The 16397-nt window shown below is 40.1% G+C and overlaps 1 protein-coding gene across 2 annotated transcripts in view; it reads left to right on the forward strand.

Moving 5' to 3' along the window:
* Positions 1–16397, forward strand: part of fbn3 (fibrillin 3) — a 76600-nt gene that overhangs the window by 30095 nt on the left and 30108 nt on the right. For both annotated transcript variants that reach the window (XM_028586802.1, XM_028586803.1), the window contains exons 7-8: positions 9339–9536; positions 12146–12271. In XM_028586802.1, coding sequence (XP_028442603.1) covers positions 9339–9536; positions 12146–12271 — 324 coding nt within the window. The remainder of the gene's footprint in view (positions 1–9338; positions 9537–12145; positions 12272–16397) is intronic.

Raw genomic sequence — 16397 nt, forward strand, 5'->3', positions numbered from 1 at the left:
AAGAGAAGTTCTTGGCCTGTAATTTCACTTACCTCATTCATCTCAGCCTTTTGTCTGCATTTCTACTTTTAGATAGATAGATAGATAGATAGATAGATAGATAGATAGATAGATAGATATTTATTGATCCCAAAAATGGGAAATTAGAGTGTTACAGCAGCAAAATATCAGTCACACAACACAGAATATACATGAAATACTAGGATAGAATATACATGAAATATTACAATATACATACATACAATATACTTATATGTGTGTGTGTATGCTTGTGTAAAAAACTGCCATAAGCACTCATCTTCTGAACTCTTCTATCCTCCCCACTCCTAATCCTAATCTTATTTTGTTACTTTGTGTTCACTTGTTTCCATCCCTTTGTTTTTAACTGAGATCACCACATCAAATTCAATTACTATTCTAGCCTTCATCTTATTCTTCATCCCGTAACTTATTTCTCCATGGAACTCTGGGGTCTTGCTTTGAGCAAAAATACAACATTTTGGGGGTTGAGTTTGTTAGAGGGCAGCCTTAAAGACATCTGGCAATAACCCCCCCTTCCCCCGTCATCCCCACAGGACTGACAGAATAGACTTTCTTTGTAGAGCGATCGTGGACATTTCCTGATGAGGAGTGGAGCAAGGTAGTGAAGCAGAGACAGAGAGAGGGAGAGAGAGTGAGGGATGGGGGGAGGAAGAAGGGAGGGACAGGGTGAAAATAGACTCCCCAGCTGTGTACACAAAGACTGGTGGAGGAGAGTACAAACACTCTCCATGTTGTAGAGATGGGATACTGCTGGACCTGCAGGTAGTTACAGGGGAAACACTTCTAAATCTTTGTTTTTGTGTTTTTGCTGCCAAATATCTGTCAGCAAGAGAGGAGTTGGGCTACATTTGTCAAATTAACAGCATTATTCATAACAAATCATATTACTGACAGCAGACATAGAAATGATCCAAGTCACCGTGTGTTAGATATGAAAATTAAAAGTTGGACCTCAATAATTGAAAGTGCTCATATTATGCTTTTTGGCTTTTTCCCTTTCCTTTATTGTGTTATATATCTTTTTTGTGCACGTTATAGGTTTAGTGAAAAAGCCCAAAGTCCACCCCAAAGGGACTTACCATCTCCAACAGAAAACACTGTTCACAAACTGCTCCAAACAGCTCTATTGTAGTCCAGCCTTTACTTCAGAGACAAACGTGCGCCACTTTGTAACACGTTAATGCTCGCCTAGCTGCTAGTGTGGCACGCCCTCATGCAGCAATGTGCAGTACAACAAAAAATATGGTGTTTTTTGAAGATTAAACCTTGTAAAACTATGCTGATATAATATTTAAATACAATTCTGAACCTGAAAATGAGCACAATATGAGCACTTAATTAATTTTAACTTAGCATGTCACTGCATCTTTAGCAAATACAATAAATAGGACATTTCAACATTTGTCCTTCAGCTTGCCAGTAAACAGTTTAGCAGAATTTTTGCACACCAATAAAAGATCATTCTCAAATTCAGACTAAATATCCTCTGAGATATTCAGTTATTTTGATAAAAGTCCAGTATATGTCTTTAATATTGGGTTTGGCATAAAATGGATGGAGTGTCCCTGGTGTAACCATCGGTGTTCTTTGTTCTCTGTTGTGGTTTGAGAGTTTGTGCAAATGAGTCCATTTACTGTGTGATGTAGTGACATACCGCTGATGAACTGTGATAATGAAGGCAGTGAAAGCAGTATGGGTGAACTTGGTGTGCGGAATGGAGTCATGGGAAACTCCTCTGTGTATGCGTGTCTGGAGTGTGTGTGCACATGCGGATGTGTGTGTGTGCAGCTTGTGTGTGTGCCTGAGGCTCGCTGAATCTTGTGAGATAGAGTTAGAGTTACCCATTCCTCCTTTAAACGAAAAAATCAATTACCACCATCTCCACCATGAGTACCCTGTCAATATTCAGCATCTGTATGTGTGCATGCAAGGTTACTTATTATAGTCATACCTGTATGTGTCAGTGTCACAGAGCTGCTAGCATGGCTGTAGACTCTTAGTCTTGTATTACAGTATATGCAACATTAAGTGTGTGCATCACATGCCAATATGAGCCCCAATGCATTTGTGTTAATGTATGTTTTCACATCATTTCACCTGCATGTACACTAAGAGGGAGTGGTGCTGATGTGTGTACTCATAGCTTTGGCTCATTCAGCTGTCTCTGCTCCAGCACTGCTCAGTCGGACCTAGACAGGCTCTGTGGTCAGTCCCAATGATCCAGGCCTGCAGCCCAGTCCAGAGCAAATAAACCGATAATCGCAGAGGAGCAATTTTGCCCCCCAGCAGGCAGTTACGTCAAGAGCATTTTGAGGGTGCTGGAAGAGAAGGAACCTGTGCTATTTCTGCTCTAATGACTCTGAGTAAGAGTGGACAGAACATGGCTGGACAGGATGGCTGCAATGGTGGAAGGGTGGGACTCAGGGGCAGGCACAGGTCACTCTGTGGAAAGTATTCCCAATGACAATTTAGTTTTAGTCAGCCAATTTGGAGCCGTGCTAAATGTGATTTACAGCAAGTCTATAAATTACTACACTAATGCAGCATGACGTTGCCTCTTAATGTCAACCCCATATGTGTGTTTTCCATATGCAGGAATTTCTGCTGCAAGACACACAATGAACCCTATCAAGCCACAATGGAGCAAATATCAACTTAAAAACTGGATGACAGTGTATTCAAATTCTGCAACACTATGTATGTTTTAATCAATGTCTGGAAATGTGTCTCACTGGGCTAACATAATGAGCCCTGTGCTTCATCCAAATACTATGTGTTATTAAATTCTCCAAATTAAATCATCATGTTATGCATTTAGTGTAATTAGGAACGTCACATTTCACAAGCTGTTTTTAGTGTCTGCTTTTCATGGGTGCACAACATTTTGATGATCCAGCTCATCAACAAAAAGTGGAGGAAATTATTCACCAGTGCCCAGGCCAAACTTAGAGGTTAGAGGTTGGCGATGAAGGTCGTCTTTGATCTGGCCTGATGAAAAATAGGCTGATTTACTCTCTCTGCAGTTGAGAAAGCACTACAAAGAATCCCCCACCCCCCTCCCCCCCTCACTGAATAAGTAACGTGTTCCATTAATGGTAGTTGTTGATGGAGCCTGGAGCCCACTTGCCCAACTGTTTTTGCCTGGCGGTGTCGCCATTCAATAGTGCCTGCATTATTGTTCCACTGCTGGACAGTATTGTGATGGGAAGTTTCCCAAAGCAGACAAAAATAGCTGTAGAAGTCAAAGCAGATTTTACAATACAATGGGTAAGATATAGAAACAATGACAGAGGAACAACAAGATATGCCGTCACCGTTCCAACAAGTATATGCACAGTTATTATGTTACAAATGCCAGATAATTACTATTTTGTGTGGATTTTTCCATGTAGTGATGTGTGTTCTGTATAGTTACCGTCACACACAACAGTTAGCTACAAGCTTTACTTTCAGATCTCTGTAGATTGCTGAGGGCTTATCTCTCCCATTTCCACTCTCCCACAGTTGTGTGTGTGTGCGTGCGTGTGTGTGTGTTAAATATTTAGTCACGTTTGGGTGACTGCTTTTGGTTTGGAAGAAATTAAACGAGCAGACTCCTTGAGAAATGATAAGGGATAAAGGAAAAGAGTGATTTCAAGCTTGTTGATTATACCACTGATAAGACCAACAAAGGCCGCTATGGTTGGCTATAATGAGCCTAAACCTCCCAAACACACAGACACACAAATGCACACACAAATAAACAAGCCCACACATCTGAATCATTTATTTATATCCACCGTACCAGCCGTGGTCACATGGACACAAACAATGTGATGTGATCAGAAATTCCACAAGACCCGCCAGACATGTGCTCAGTCTGCACGCAAAACACACACACACACACACACACACACATAGAGGATAATTAGAAAATGGCTGTTTATCAACAGGCGAGTAACTGCATGACGTTTAGGCTCAGAGTAAATCTTCCAGCTGTATAAAGTCTAGAGAGAACATCCGGTTTGAAAACACATGCGCACACACACACAAACACACACACACACACACACACACACACACACACACACACACACACACAAGCATGCACGCATGCATGCATGCATGCATGTATACTGTATACATATATCAAGATATATTTCTTCTCTTAATTCATTTGACCTCTTGTCATAGGAAAGTATGTATGAATCATAACAGCTTCATTTCCATGCGATCAACTCATATTTCAACTTTCTTATCTTCCCAGACCTCCTCTCCTGGGAGTTTTATAAATACCTCAGCAGTTATTGATGAATCTGAAATGGGATTTTTCCTCTTCTCTCGTGCCATTTCTCTTCCCCTTTCTTTTCCTTCTAGTGCTCAGGTCAGTGCCCCCATCCCATCTCCCCAATCCCACAGCTGGACAGGATTGATGGGGAAATGTTTTCCCTGAAGGGTATGCGTTCCAGGCAGGATTAAATATTTTCTCACCACAGCCTTTACAGTATTTTATCTTCCTTTAACCCAACATTCACCAGAGCAAAGAGAAATAGGCTTTGATGTGTGATCGCAAATATTTAACAATATTAGATTCTTATGTTGTTGGCTTCACTAAAAAAACATCATCATATGTGAAGGGTCAGAACATTGTTTGATATAACTGTCTGGGTAATCTCTATGGACTGATCTAGGTGAAAGGTTACCAGTGCTTTAAGCAACTCAGGGCAGAGTTACAACTGGCAGCGATTCCTGGAAACTTTTATTAGAAGTTCTGATGTTTATAAAATAAAAGCATTATACACTTTTAAGAATGAGAAGGCTCCATTAAGTCCAAAGTTCTCATTATCGGAGGAAAAAGACTTAGACATAGTGATGTATGCTAGTTATGAATGAAACCAGAGACGTCTGGATGAGATAGAGGTTGCTGACTGATTTAGGAGTAAGGAGAGGATAGAGGATAGAAGACAGGATCTGGTGAATGTTTTTGATCTATTGAGCAATTTGAACAGTAATTAGGCAAAATTACTTCCGAATGTTGTCAGCAGGACAGAGTCAGGATGTTGGCCTGGTCCCTTGTCCCAACCTGCCCGAGCCCATACTTGCACGTGTCCACTGACTTTACATTCATAACATACAGATGTGCATACCACGCATAAACATATGCGCAAGGCAAAAAACAAAAGTCTGAACACATGGAGTACACACGCTGATTGGGACAGTGTGAGATAAGCAGTATTTCTTCACATCTTGTTATTTTGTGCTTTCAAAGAAAGCTGTGTTGCTGCTCCAGTCTTTTGTTTGGCTCGACGCTGCTGCTCAGACAGATGCTGTGTTTTTTTTCAGGCATGTGTATTGACACAGACGTGTGTGTATGAGAGAGAGAGAGAGAAGAGCAGAGCTGTGTTTGAGAAAGCATGTGTATGCATATAGATTTAGTGAACATGCATACGCTGCTGAACTTGGCTGCTGTGTGCGACTGTCTAGTGTTGAGACTGAAGGGTTGGAAGCGCAATTCATCTTTTGTCATTTGGGTTTCCTTCTTTACTGTCCATTTAAGGAAAAACTGTCTGTTTTTAGTTTTAGTCCCAAATCAAGACGAACTGTTGAATGTGTGATTGCAGATGTGTAATAAATAGGGCCGGGACTCGATTAAAAAAAATGTATCTAATTAATTACAGGCTTTGTAATTAATTAATCGAAATTAATCGCATTTTAATTCCATAAATATTTGACCTGAGAACAGTGAGAAGTAATTTTTTTCACATGGATTTTTAGTATACCATTGAATAATGACTGAATACATAAGCTTAAGCAACACAATATTGTTTATTTTTGTTCAACCAAGTCCAGCAGACCAGTGCAATTTTTGCCATTAAGTGTAGCAATAGCATATTTAGAAATATAGTACATTTCAGAAATTCAGGTAGCCTATAGGTAGGTAGACCTTCTGTAAACTATGTTTTTTTTAAGTAAAACCCAATACTTTCAAGTACATTCAGACTTAGTTACCCTGGTCCTTAAACCAGTCATCTGGTGGAGTGTAGGTTGGGTGTGGGTCCTTGTACTCGGAGTCGGGCTAACGTCCACGCTAGCTGCTAAATGTTTTGCGTTGAGGTGATACTTGAGGCTCGATGTGCTGCGGTGACATGCGAATTCCTTGTTGCATAGCATGCACACAACCATGCTCTAATCGACGCTTCCATCCGTTCGTTTTTTATAACAAAATTTCCCATCCACGGGGCCAACCAAAGCGGTCTCGTCAGCTTCTTCGTTCATGTTCACTGTGGTTTGTTGTTGTCTGAAGCATTGAAATATATAAAAGGTCTGAAGTCATGAACGCTAGTTGGTGCTCCAGTATAATCGGTCCGCCGAAACTCATCCAGTGAGAAACGTCCCGCGGTGCAAAAATAAGTGTGATTAAAATGCTTAAAAAATGTTTAACGTGTTATTTTTTGTGTAATTAATTAACGCATTAAAGTCTGTAATTAATTAATCTTAATTAACGCGTTAAAGTCCCGGCTCTAGTAATAAACAGTATTAGCAGTTGCTCTCAGAATATTTAAGAGCTTTGCTTTTCAAGGGTAAGGCTAGCAATATATAAAAATGTTCTTACTGTCAACAAATGCCAAGAAAATACCAAAACCAGCATAATGAATTACCCAACCAGGGTGTAAGCCAAGCTTTATGTAGCTGGTTCCTTTTAATCAATTGCACATACACCGTCCTGCTGCCGTAAGTGCACTACAGCACAGAGGTATTGATTTGCTGCTGAAAATAGTCCCCATCAATACACCTTTACCTCTGTTAGAGTCATGTTTGCTGAAAACTATGGCACCGGCTGTTTTAGGGAAAATAACTTGAAACTATGTATTTGTGTGTATTGTTTTCAGGTTTATGTCTTTACTAGGAACCAATGGGTTTGGGGAGCATCACAGACAGGGTAGTGAAGTTGAAAAGTATTAAGAGAGATGGACATCTAGCATTGTTGGTTTGGGTCTTTTTATGTAATTTGCTGACTGAATAAGAACAATATAAAATAACGGCAGCCCTACTATTAAAGATACATTTGTAGCAGAGTATGCAGGAAGTATTTTGCTTCTGTGTGTACACTGTTTTTGATTTAGTTGACTTTGCTAGAAATTTGCGTGGGAACCCGTTGCCTTAAACCATTTAAGTTTTTAAACAAGGTGAAACTTAACAGGTTAAGTAGTATTAACACAGAGCGGTAAGTTTATGCAGTAGACAAATCAAGTTTACGTCAGTAGTCATTACAAAAAATATTAGTAAACTTATATTATTTTTTTCTGGAGTCATGTTGTCTAAAATAAGCATTTTATGTTAAACATGCGAAGAAACATAACAAATATATAAACACACTTTAAATAGAACAGAACCCGTTCAGAACATGTTTTTTGTCTTCCCATGAGCCTTTATGTACATGGCTTTAGCTCTGAACAGTTCAAATGACCCGCCCCTCCCATACAGAAACTTAAGATCCTTGGTTATCTCTTCTTAATATGATCTGTGCTCTGCATACTTAAGCTGATTATTACATAAATAATGTGGTTTAGTAATGAATATGGTTTACAGTGTATTTGTGTAAAGGTTTGTAAACAGATAATTTGTTTGTTACTTAAGAACATGAGTAAATGCATGCAGTGTATGAGTTGCCACTTCACTGTGCCAACCAGGCCACATGATGCTGGATATCGAATTGCGGCTCATTGGCCGGCAAGGAGAAAGTAGAAGACAGACAGACAGGAAGACATAAAGCGGGCAAAGAGAAATAAAGACAGATGGAGGAGAGGGAGGACTGGCGTGAGCCCCAACCTGCACTCTTCATGCTCAGTTTGACCTACTTTACTTTCCTCTCTCTTTCTCTTTTTCTTCTTTCTTTCTGCGTCTCCTACTCTTTGCCCCCATTCTCTGCGATCCCCTTTCATGTAGCACAAGGAACCAATAAGTTTGAAGGACTCCTACCAGATACCACCACTGATTCCTATCTTTTCATGCCATTCTGTCCTTCAGAGCTGAGCAGGCCGCTCTCTTTCTCCACATCTCACTGTCCCAGCCTTGGCTAGCCAACCGTGCAGTTTGTCTTTCATCTGCCCTGTGACAATCTAACAAGCTACTTTTTTAATGAAGGCTATATTAAGTTTGGCGCCACTGCAGAGAACTTATTAAGGGTTTCTCCCACAAAGGAAGCCATCATTAGGCTGTATGTGATTGAAAAGACGAACATCATATTGCTGAAATGGTTTCAGCCTGAGGTCATTGTGCCTGATTTGTGAAGTGCATTTAACGAGATTATGCCATGGTTTCACTGGCAAACAGCAGTGGAGTGAGGAGGCAAGGTGATCACTGAAGACAGGGACATTTTGTTCTCATGTTTACTTGCAGCATGTTTGAATGACTTTGTCTATTTACTTATCTTGATTTTTGTCACCATCCTTTCCCAAAAGATAGGTTCTGCAATTTCAAAACATATTTCTGACTTCCACGAGATATTTGTGTTACTTTTCTTTTATTGACAACATGTGTTGTGTTGTTGGACACACAAAAGTACTGAAGATGGCATACAGATGTGTTAAAATGTCACGTTCATTTTAAGAGTGAACGATTGTCACGGGGAGATTGTTTCTGATGACCACAGTGCCATTCCTTGTACTGTCTTATGGATGGAAACAGAAACCACCACTGTTCAGAATACTGGAATGTGCTTCAGTACGTCAATCCAATGGGTTAACTTGTTATCACAGAGACGAAATACATAGCAGTCATTCAAATCGTATTGCTAAATTCCTGCAGAAAGAAACAATTCGGATGTGTTTTGCAGTTTAACTTGAGCAGGTTAAATAAAAAAATGCCTGAAATCACGTGCTCTGATGTGAGCTGTTATGTTGCTACCAACTCTCATATTGTTCTGCTTAAGTCCTAACCTGCTACTTGTTAATGCTCCTCTTTGTGAGACGATTCAAAAACAAAACACTTGAAACAATTAAACTGCGAGGACGTGTTTAAAGGTCCAGTGAGTCATCTCTCGAAAATCCTCCTCTAATGCTGTGCCAGTTTTTTTTTTCCACATCATCCCTCCACTTGTTGTTTGACTGAAATTAAGAAAGAAAGAAAGAAGTGACTCAGTTCGATGTTACAGGGAATATGCCTTTCCCATGAAGAAGAAAATTCTCAACTATGTAGTAAATCTGGTTTTAGTTAATGGTGCACCAGATGTGTTTGAGGATATGAATCACTGTTTTATCATTTAATCAATCAAATGTTAAATCACTATATACCTTCTTGCATCTTTCCCTCCACAGACTACAGGACTGGGCCATGTTTCACCCAGGTGAACAACCAGATGTGCCAGGGCCAGCTCAGTGGAATTGTCTGCACCAAAACCCTCTGCTGCGCTACCATTGGTCGGGCATGGGGCCACCCCTGTGAGCAGTGCCCCGCCCAGCCACACCCCTGCAGGCGAGGCTTCATCCCCAACATCCGCACTGGAGCCTGCCAAGGTCAGATTCTCTCCTTCTTGTATACAGAGGTGGCAGATCTTCTTTTTAATAATGATGGAGGACACATATATATATACACACACACACACACACACACACACACACACACACACACACACACACACACACACACACTCAAGTGCACATGCACAGCCACACACAACCACCACAATGTGCAGCCATTACTTCATCCGTCATCATCTCAGCTGCAATTCCTACCCACAACATCCTCGAGGTAATGTTAACAAAACTGAGGGTGTTTACATGTACACAGCTACATGTAAGCCCGGATACTAGCATGTCTTTTCCTGTTACGGTCTTATTTAGCAGAATATGTGTACATGCATCTCCATATCCCTGTACACAGACACCAGCCTTAGGTTTTATTTATTTATGTGTCAGTATCTCAGTGTTTATGTGCAGATCCTAGATGAAAATGTGAGCTTGTCCTCACCACTGGTGTGGTGCATACACAGTGCATCATATCACCAATGATATAAGAGTAATAGCAGAATACCGATGTGCATGTGCTGGCAAACCAAAGATACTAAAAGTGATTTTCACTTGCAAAAATAAAAGTTAACCATAACAGAGATAGTGCAGACATAACAGAATCAAGCAGCTCTGACTACATGAATCCAAAAGAGTGAGATATGGAGATTATAAGAGAGAAACAGAGGGAAATATGAACTGAGATTCACCTTCTTTCATCAACATTCCTGATGCTGGTGTCCCAGAGCCCCCTCAGACCAGACCAGACTCTCTCTAATAACCTATGGCCCTGGCCAGACTAGGCATTAAGACTGCATCAATATATGACACATGTGGAGGTTGTGTCCCTTGTTAAATGAGCCCAGCCAGGCTCTTTGTTGTCTCAATCCAGCTCCTCTCAGATGGACACACCCAGCACCACCCTGGGCAGATTGTGATGGTTGACGTCTTGCTTGAGCCGTCACAGAGGGAGACTGTGTTTTTGTACTGATGCTCATAGCACCTGGCCACACTTCAACAGTATCAGAGCTAAAGCCATTAAGTTCATGTATTTATGCAGGGAAGTTGGGGATTATAGAAAATTGTTGTTTACATTTACAATAGAAAGTTACACATGGTGGGCTTATACTTATACTTGTTAGACTTCATTGGCAGATATGTTGAGTGTGTGTTCCAGGCATCTGAATCTCTGCCCACATCTCTAAGTAGCCCAGTGAGTCAAATAATAAAAACGCATGACGTGAAACAAAAAGGCCAGTTAGTCTGTTTATCAGGCTAGTGTGCTCAGGAGGAAGTCCATCTTTGTGTGCCTGTTTGGTAGTTTCATTGCACTAAAACAACTATACCCAGTGCTGGGAAAGTATCTAAATTGAGTTAGATGGCCATAATATTAGAAATATGTCAATGTAATGGATATGATCTACATGTAAAGGGCTTTTAGTAGCTTTTTCAAAGGTTTTCTTTCAGGGCCATAAATAACGTACAGTAGTTAGGTGTAATAGCTGTTGGCTGGAAAATATACTGTATGTACCAATAATTATTGATGTACACCTGCCAGATATTTGGATATGTGTTAAAACATATCAAAGGGATGTAACACAGCCTTCCATAAGATGTAGTAATACAACGATCCACCCAACTATATGTAAAAGTCTGTGTATGTTATTTATGAGGCAAATTCAAAAAGGTAACACACAAACACACACACACACACACACACACACACACACACACACACACACACACACACACACACACACACACACGCTAAAGACAACTAAACCCCAGAGAGCCTACAGCAACATCTCTCTGGCAGAAGTACAAAGCACACCTGACCATGAATCCAAATGGGATTGCACTCCAGGCTCCACATCAACATGCTGGCTGGTAGATACTTTCTTTCTTTGGCAGAGAGAGTTTCTCAACACTAGACGGAATTTTAGCCTTTCTTAAAAAAGAAGCAGAGATTAAATGTATTCAAATTAATAGAAACAGGCTGCCTGGGTTCTGCTTATTGACTGGAAATGTGACTGGTGTGTGTGTGTGTGTGTGTGTGTGTGTGTGTGTGTGTGTGTGTGTGTGTGTGTGTGTGTGTGTGTGTGTGTGTCAGGGTAGACAGGATCAGAGGTATCCACAGTTTCTTACAGGAACCCACCCTCTGACATACTGTATATGGGTAAAGTGACTCACATTGAATGCTGGGAAAAACTTACATTTAAAAAGCCATTTCCTGTTCAAACAAGAGCTGGAGTGGGTCTTTCTGGAAGTGGTCTTAGACATCAAGGAGCCAAGTTACTTCTCGCTTTTACCTCATTCCCTTTACAAAGATCTAGAACAGAAGAAAGAAGAAATGTGTTTTAGCGACAGAAAGTGTGCCAGAAACATGCTCTAAAATGTGCTTTGAACCAAGTTAACTGATATAAACTTATACTTTTATAGAATACACATTGTTTGAAGTAAGTCTGAGTCCTTTTTGTAGTTTTTTGGTATATTACAAACATACTGTAGGATGCTGCATCTCTTAAACCAATGCTCTGCATATGGCAGTAGTTAGTAGAACCTTTGTTCTTTTCTGCTTTTGCCTCTTCTCAATGTCTGTCTTTCCTTTCTTCTCTTAGATGTGGACGAGTGCCAGGCAGTGCCAGGTCTTTGTGCCGGAGGTAACTGCATCAACACTGTGGGATCCTACGAGTGCAAATGTCCTGCCGGCCACCGTCAGAGTGAAACCAGCCACAAATGTGAAGGTGAGTCTGATCTAAACAAAAAAAATGTGGATTTAACTAAAAGACATGTTCAACAATAAACTAAGAAACCTACATAACCAGGACCAAATGTTTAAAAAAGGTATTGCAGTAAAAAAATGGATGACCATCAGATCTGCGCAACCCTGGTCAATGAAGAAACCATAAAGACTGGCGGCCATCTTTGATGTGCTGCCATTACATTATTGTCTAAATTGCCAGATGATTAGTAACAGGGAAAATATTATTAAGGTATAAGCTGGATCTCAAACACAGTTCTTACAAAAAGAGGCAGTAGGCCATTGAGTTCCTTTAGCTAGACATTCGTTTCCAGATGGCTTCATGGCTCCAGCTGATACTCTCAACGTCTTTATCAAGGACTAAAAACAGAAATGCAAACTTCACTCTGTAGGAAGTGTGATAATACTATAGGTTGTAGCAGTCTTACCTATTCCTCAGGCCTACTGCAATTTGGGTTAAGGCTTCAACAAATTATTGTCGCTAATGATCTTACTAATTAATTCAGCATTTAGTCTGTAAAACATAATGCCAAATGCCCATAATACTTTTTTCAAAGTCAAATGTTTTATTTCTGATCCAAAAATGCAACTGATTTCACTGATATGAAGCAAAGAAAACCAAGCTAGTGTTAGCATTTTTAAGCTAGAGACTTTATTATTAACAGAAATAACTACAAGCTGATTTAAAATTTTAAATGTAATGATCGACAAAGTAGCAAAATATACTACTAATATCTACTTGAATGCTGAGTATTTATGGATTTAAAATTGTCACCAATCCAAAAGAATCCATTGGAACTTAAATTAGATTTTGTTGAGTTACTGGTGAGACACTTATGAAAGGTGCACTTTATGACAACTGTGGGTTTGCTGGCATCAGTTTACAAATCTCTACGGGCTTTTAAAAAGGGACGACATTTCAGAGTTAAAGAAGTCTGGACGTGTGCACATTAACACACACACAGACACATGGAAACACAGACACACAGAGTGGATTCACATTACAATGTGTTGATTGGATGGAATTTAAACAATGCCCAGGCTAAACAGTCTGATAGTTAGCCAGGCAGGGCTTGTGTCTGTTGGACTGAAGCCGATGTGTTCTTAGTCTTTAGGGAGGATTAAAGAAAGCTCTTAAACTGTTTCAGCCAGATGACATCTATTCTACTGAACAAGGCCAAGGCCGTAGTGTATCAGTGTATGAATTATTATCTAAATTCTCCTTTTATTAACTTGTAACATGGATGAGAGCTGAACCAGATATAGAAAGAAAACTAGCGTCTCCACTTCAGATTCATGGGAAGCAATTACAATGACACACACCAAAAAGTGATTTATGTCGCAGTTAAGAAAGGAGGAAACAGGGAGGATGACTTCACTAAATTCACCAGAGTCCCAGTTTCAGTTGTGGTTTTGGGTGAACGCCACCAACGGTTCAGGACTTACAGTAAGGAGAGAATGAGCACTGCTGAGCACTGCTCAAAGACGTTTGGGCGTGGATGCTGTAGACACATTCCAGCCCAGAGAGGGCTGAGCAATTATACTACAAGGACACTCTTAGACAAGGTAGAAATAAAGCAGGAGTTTAGGATTAGAAAGTCCTGAAAACGTCTACCTTCTACCCCCTTCATGGTCATTTTTACCTTAAAATACACACATTCTGCCTCTTTCCACCACTTTACTTACAGTGTGTGCTTTATATAGATATATAGCAAAGGGGATCATGGTCACAACAAGACTAGAGCTGCAACTAATGATTATTTTCATGTTTAATCTAAAATCAATATGATGATCAACGATAAGACTCAAAATTCTCAATTTGTCTGAAAAACAATTATATAAACCAGCCAAAAGCAATTAATCCTCACATTGTAGATGCTGGAACCATTAAAAGTTAGAAGTTTGTGCTTGTTAAACTAATTGAACAATTACTTGAGTATCAGTTATTGATTAATTAACAAACTGATCTTGTCAGCATTAAACAGTACAGTATGACTCTGAAGCCGCAAATTGGCATACCACTTTTACATTGCACAATTCAGCAAATGGATCTGAATGAATCTTTTGCATCAATGCGTTAGTTATATCACAAAGCCAGCATTATTTTCAGTTTTTAATTTGAAAAAGATGTCAGCTCTGTTGTTTATTTATTTATTTTAAGATTTATCAGGCAACTTCATCATTTGACCCATGCAGAGTGAGGAGAGAAAGAGTTCAGTGTTCGCAAAGCTTGTAAAAACAAAAGAACAGTCGTGACGTGTATCTGAAGTCATGGATCAGCAGGAAACCCATGTTTAGTGAAATCTCGAAAGCAATCAGACCTTGGTAAAGTTTTATTGAAATGCCCTTCTAGCTAATGCACAAACAAGCCTCACTGAGAGCTTTCACAGTGAAATTACTGAGGTTTCGGAGCATTTAAGATAAAGTCCAGTTAAGATGTCACGGGTCTCTGATCGTTTTGGGCACAACAAGGCACCTGGTTTTATGGCCTGCTTTTAGTTCAGACTGTGCTTAACATTCTCTCCGTTTTCCCCTCCTCCTCCTCCTCTTTCTGCTTTTTTCTGCTTCTCCTTCCATTTTCCTTCCATAAATACAGTCCTTTGGCTCAAAACCAGCTGTTAGTGCTGAACAAAGAAACACTTACGGCATCTGGGAGACTTTCTCATTACACACACGGACCTCCCCGTTGCTCTGACATTCGTGGATTCTCACGCACTCACACTGTTCAAACACACACACACACACACACACACACAGGTTCACACATCACAGATTAAATGACACAATGGGAACTTTATCCTAGTTTTCACCTATATTATACTGGAGATATGTACACAGTTACACAGGCAGACCTGACGGCTCAGACATTTACCCAGGTGACACATTTCCCTCCACACACATGGTCAGTCCCACAGTGCTACGTCTGTGCGGAGCGTAATGTCTGGCGTGTTGTTGTTGCTCCTGACACAAGGCTTATTTGGCTGGGCTTTTCCAGCCTCACCTAGGCCTTCTGCCACTGCTGTTAGACAAGAGTCAGCAGGGGAAGAACAGCCTCTTAGCTTCCCAAGGCAGGCGGTACTACACACATCCACGAAAAACCCACAGGGATATAAGTTACACACTCTTTACTCCTAGAAAGACAAACACTAACACACCCTTCACTTTTTCAACTCAGCACACACACGCACCACGTCTGCGCTATTGCTGTAATTATGCCCCGCAGTGGTGCAGTAATTACGTATATGTATGAATAAGCGTGACACATCATAAAAACCCAATACCTTCTGGAACTTCACTTTGGGTTCCCCCCTCATGGAGCAATGAGGCCCCCTCATTCTGACTATTACAAGTTAATGCCATCATAAAGCGTACCACACCAAGGTGGGCCCTGCCAACACCGTGCCCAGGTACTCTCAGACACGTCTACATTTCTGTGGCATGTTTAAATAAGGTCAGGGAATTCACTGTAACCTTGGGAATTTTGTTTCTTTTAGTATAAGCATTTATTTCAATTTAGTTGCCATTTGTAGATTGGAAGCAATTGTAGATACCGCAATTGCACATATAATTAAGCCAGATGCTGAGCGGTATACATACATATGTTTTGAATTATAACATTGCAGGGTTCCTTGTGAATGGAGTAATTTCCCTACAATATATTTGGCGTCTGTCCACATTTGGGATCCTTGTAAGATTGCTTTGTTGTCTTATCCTATTGTGCGACAAGTTGTGCGTTTTTTCATGTAATAGCCTGATCATTGTTTTCTCTTTTGCCTGTTGACATGGCTGGGTATCATTCAATTAATTTATTTTTATTATACTTCTTTTGATATCTTACTTTATAGGTATGTAAACAAAAGAAGCCAAACTTTTCTCAAAGTTGTTGCCTACTCATAAGACCAAAACAATTGGCTGAATAAAATACAGTCCATAATTGACCAAATAATATTATAAATCAGGAGATATTTGATCAAAGACCAAGTAAAGAAGACTATGAATCTGAAAATACATTCAATGTTAGATTTAAGTACTTAATAGTTTATGCTTTCAGTAAATAACACCGAAACGCGACCATGTAGTTGTAATTGCGTAGTAGTTTGATTTACGTT

The sequence above is a fragment of the Perca flavescens genome, chromosome 9 (genome assembly GCF_004354835.1).
Source record: "Perca flavescens isolate YP-PL-M2 chromosome 9, PFLA_1.0, whole genome shotgun sequence".
Taxonomy (NCBI): domain Eukaryota; kingdom Metazoa; phylum Chordata; class Actinopteri; order Perciformes; family Percidae; genus Perca; species Perca flavescens.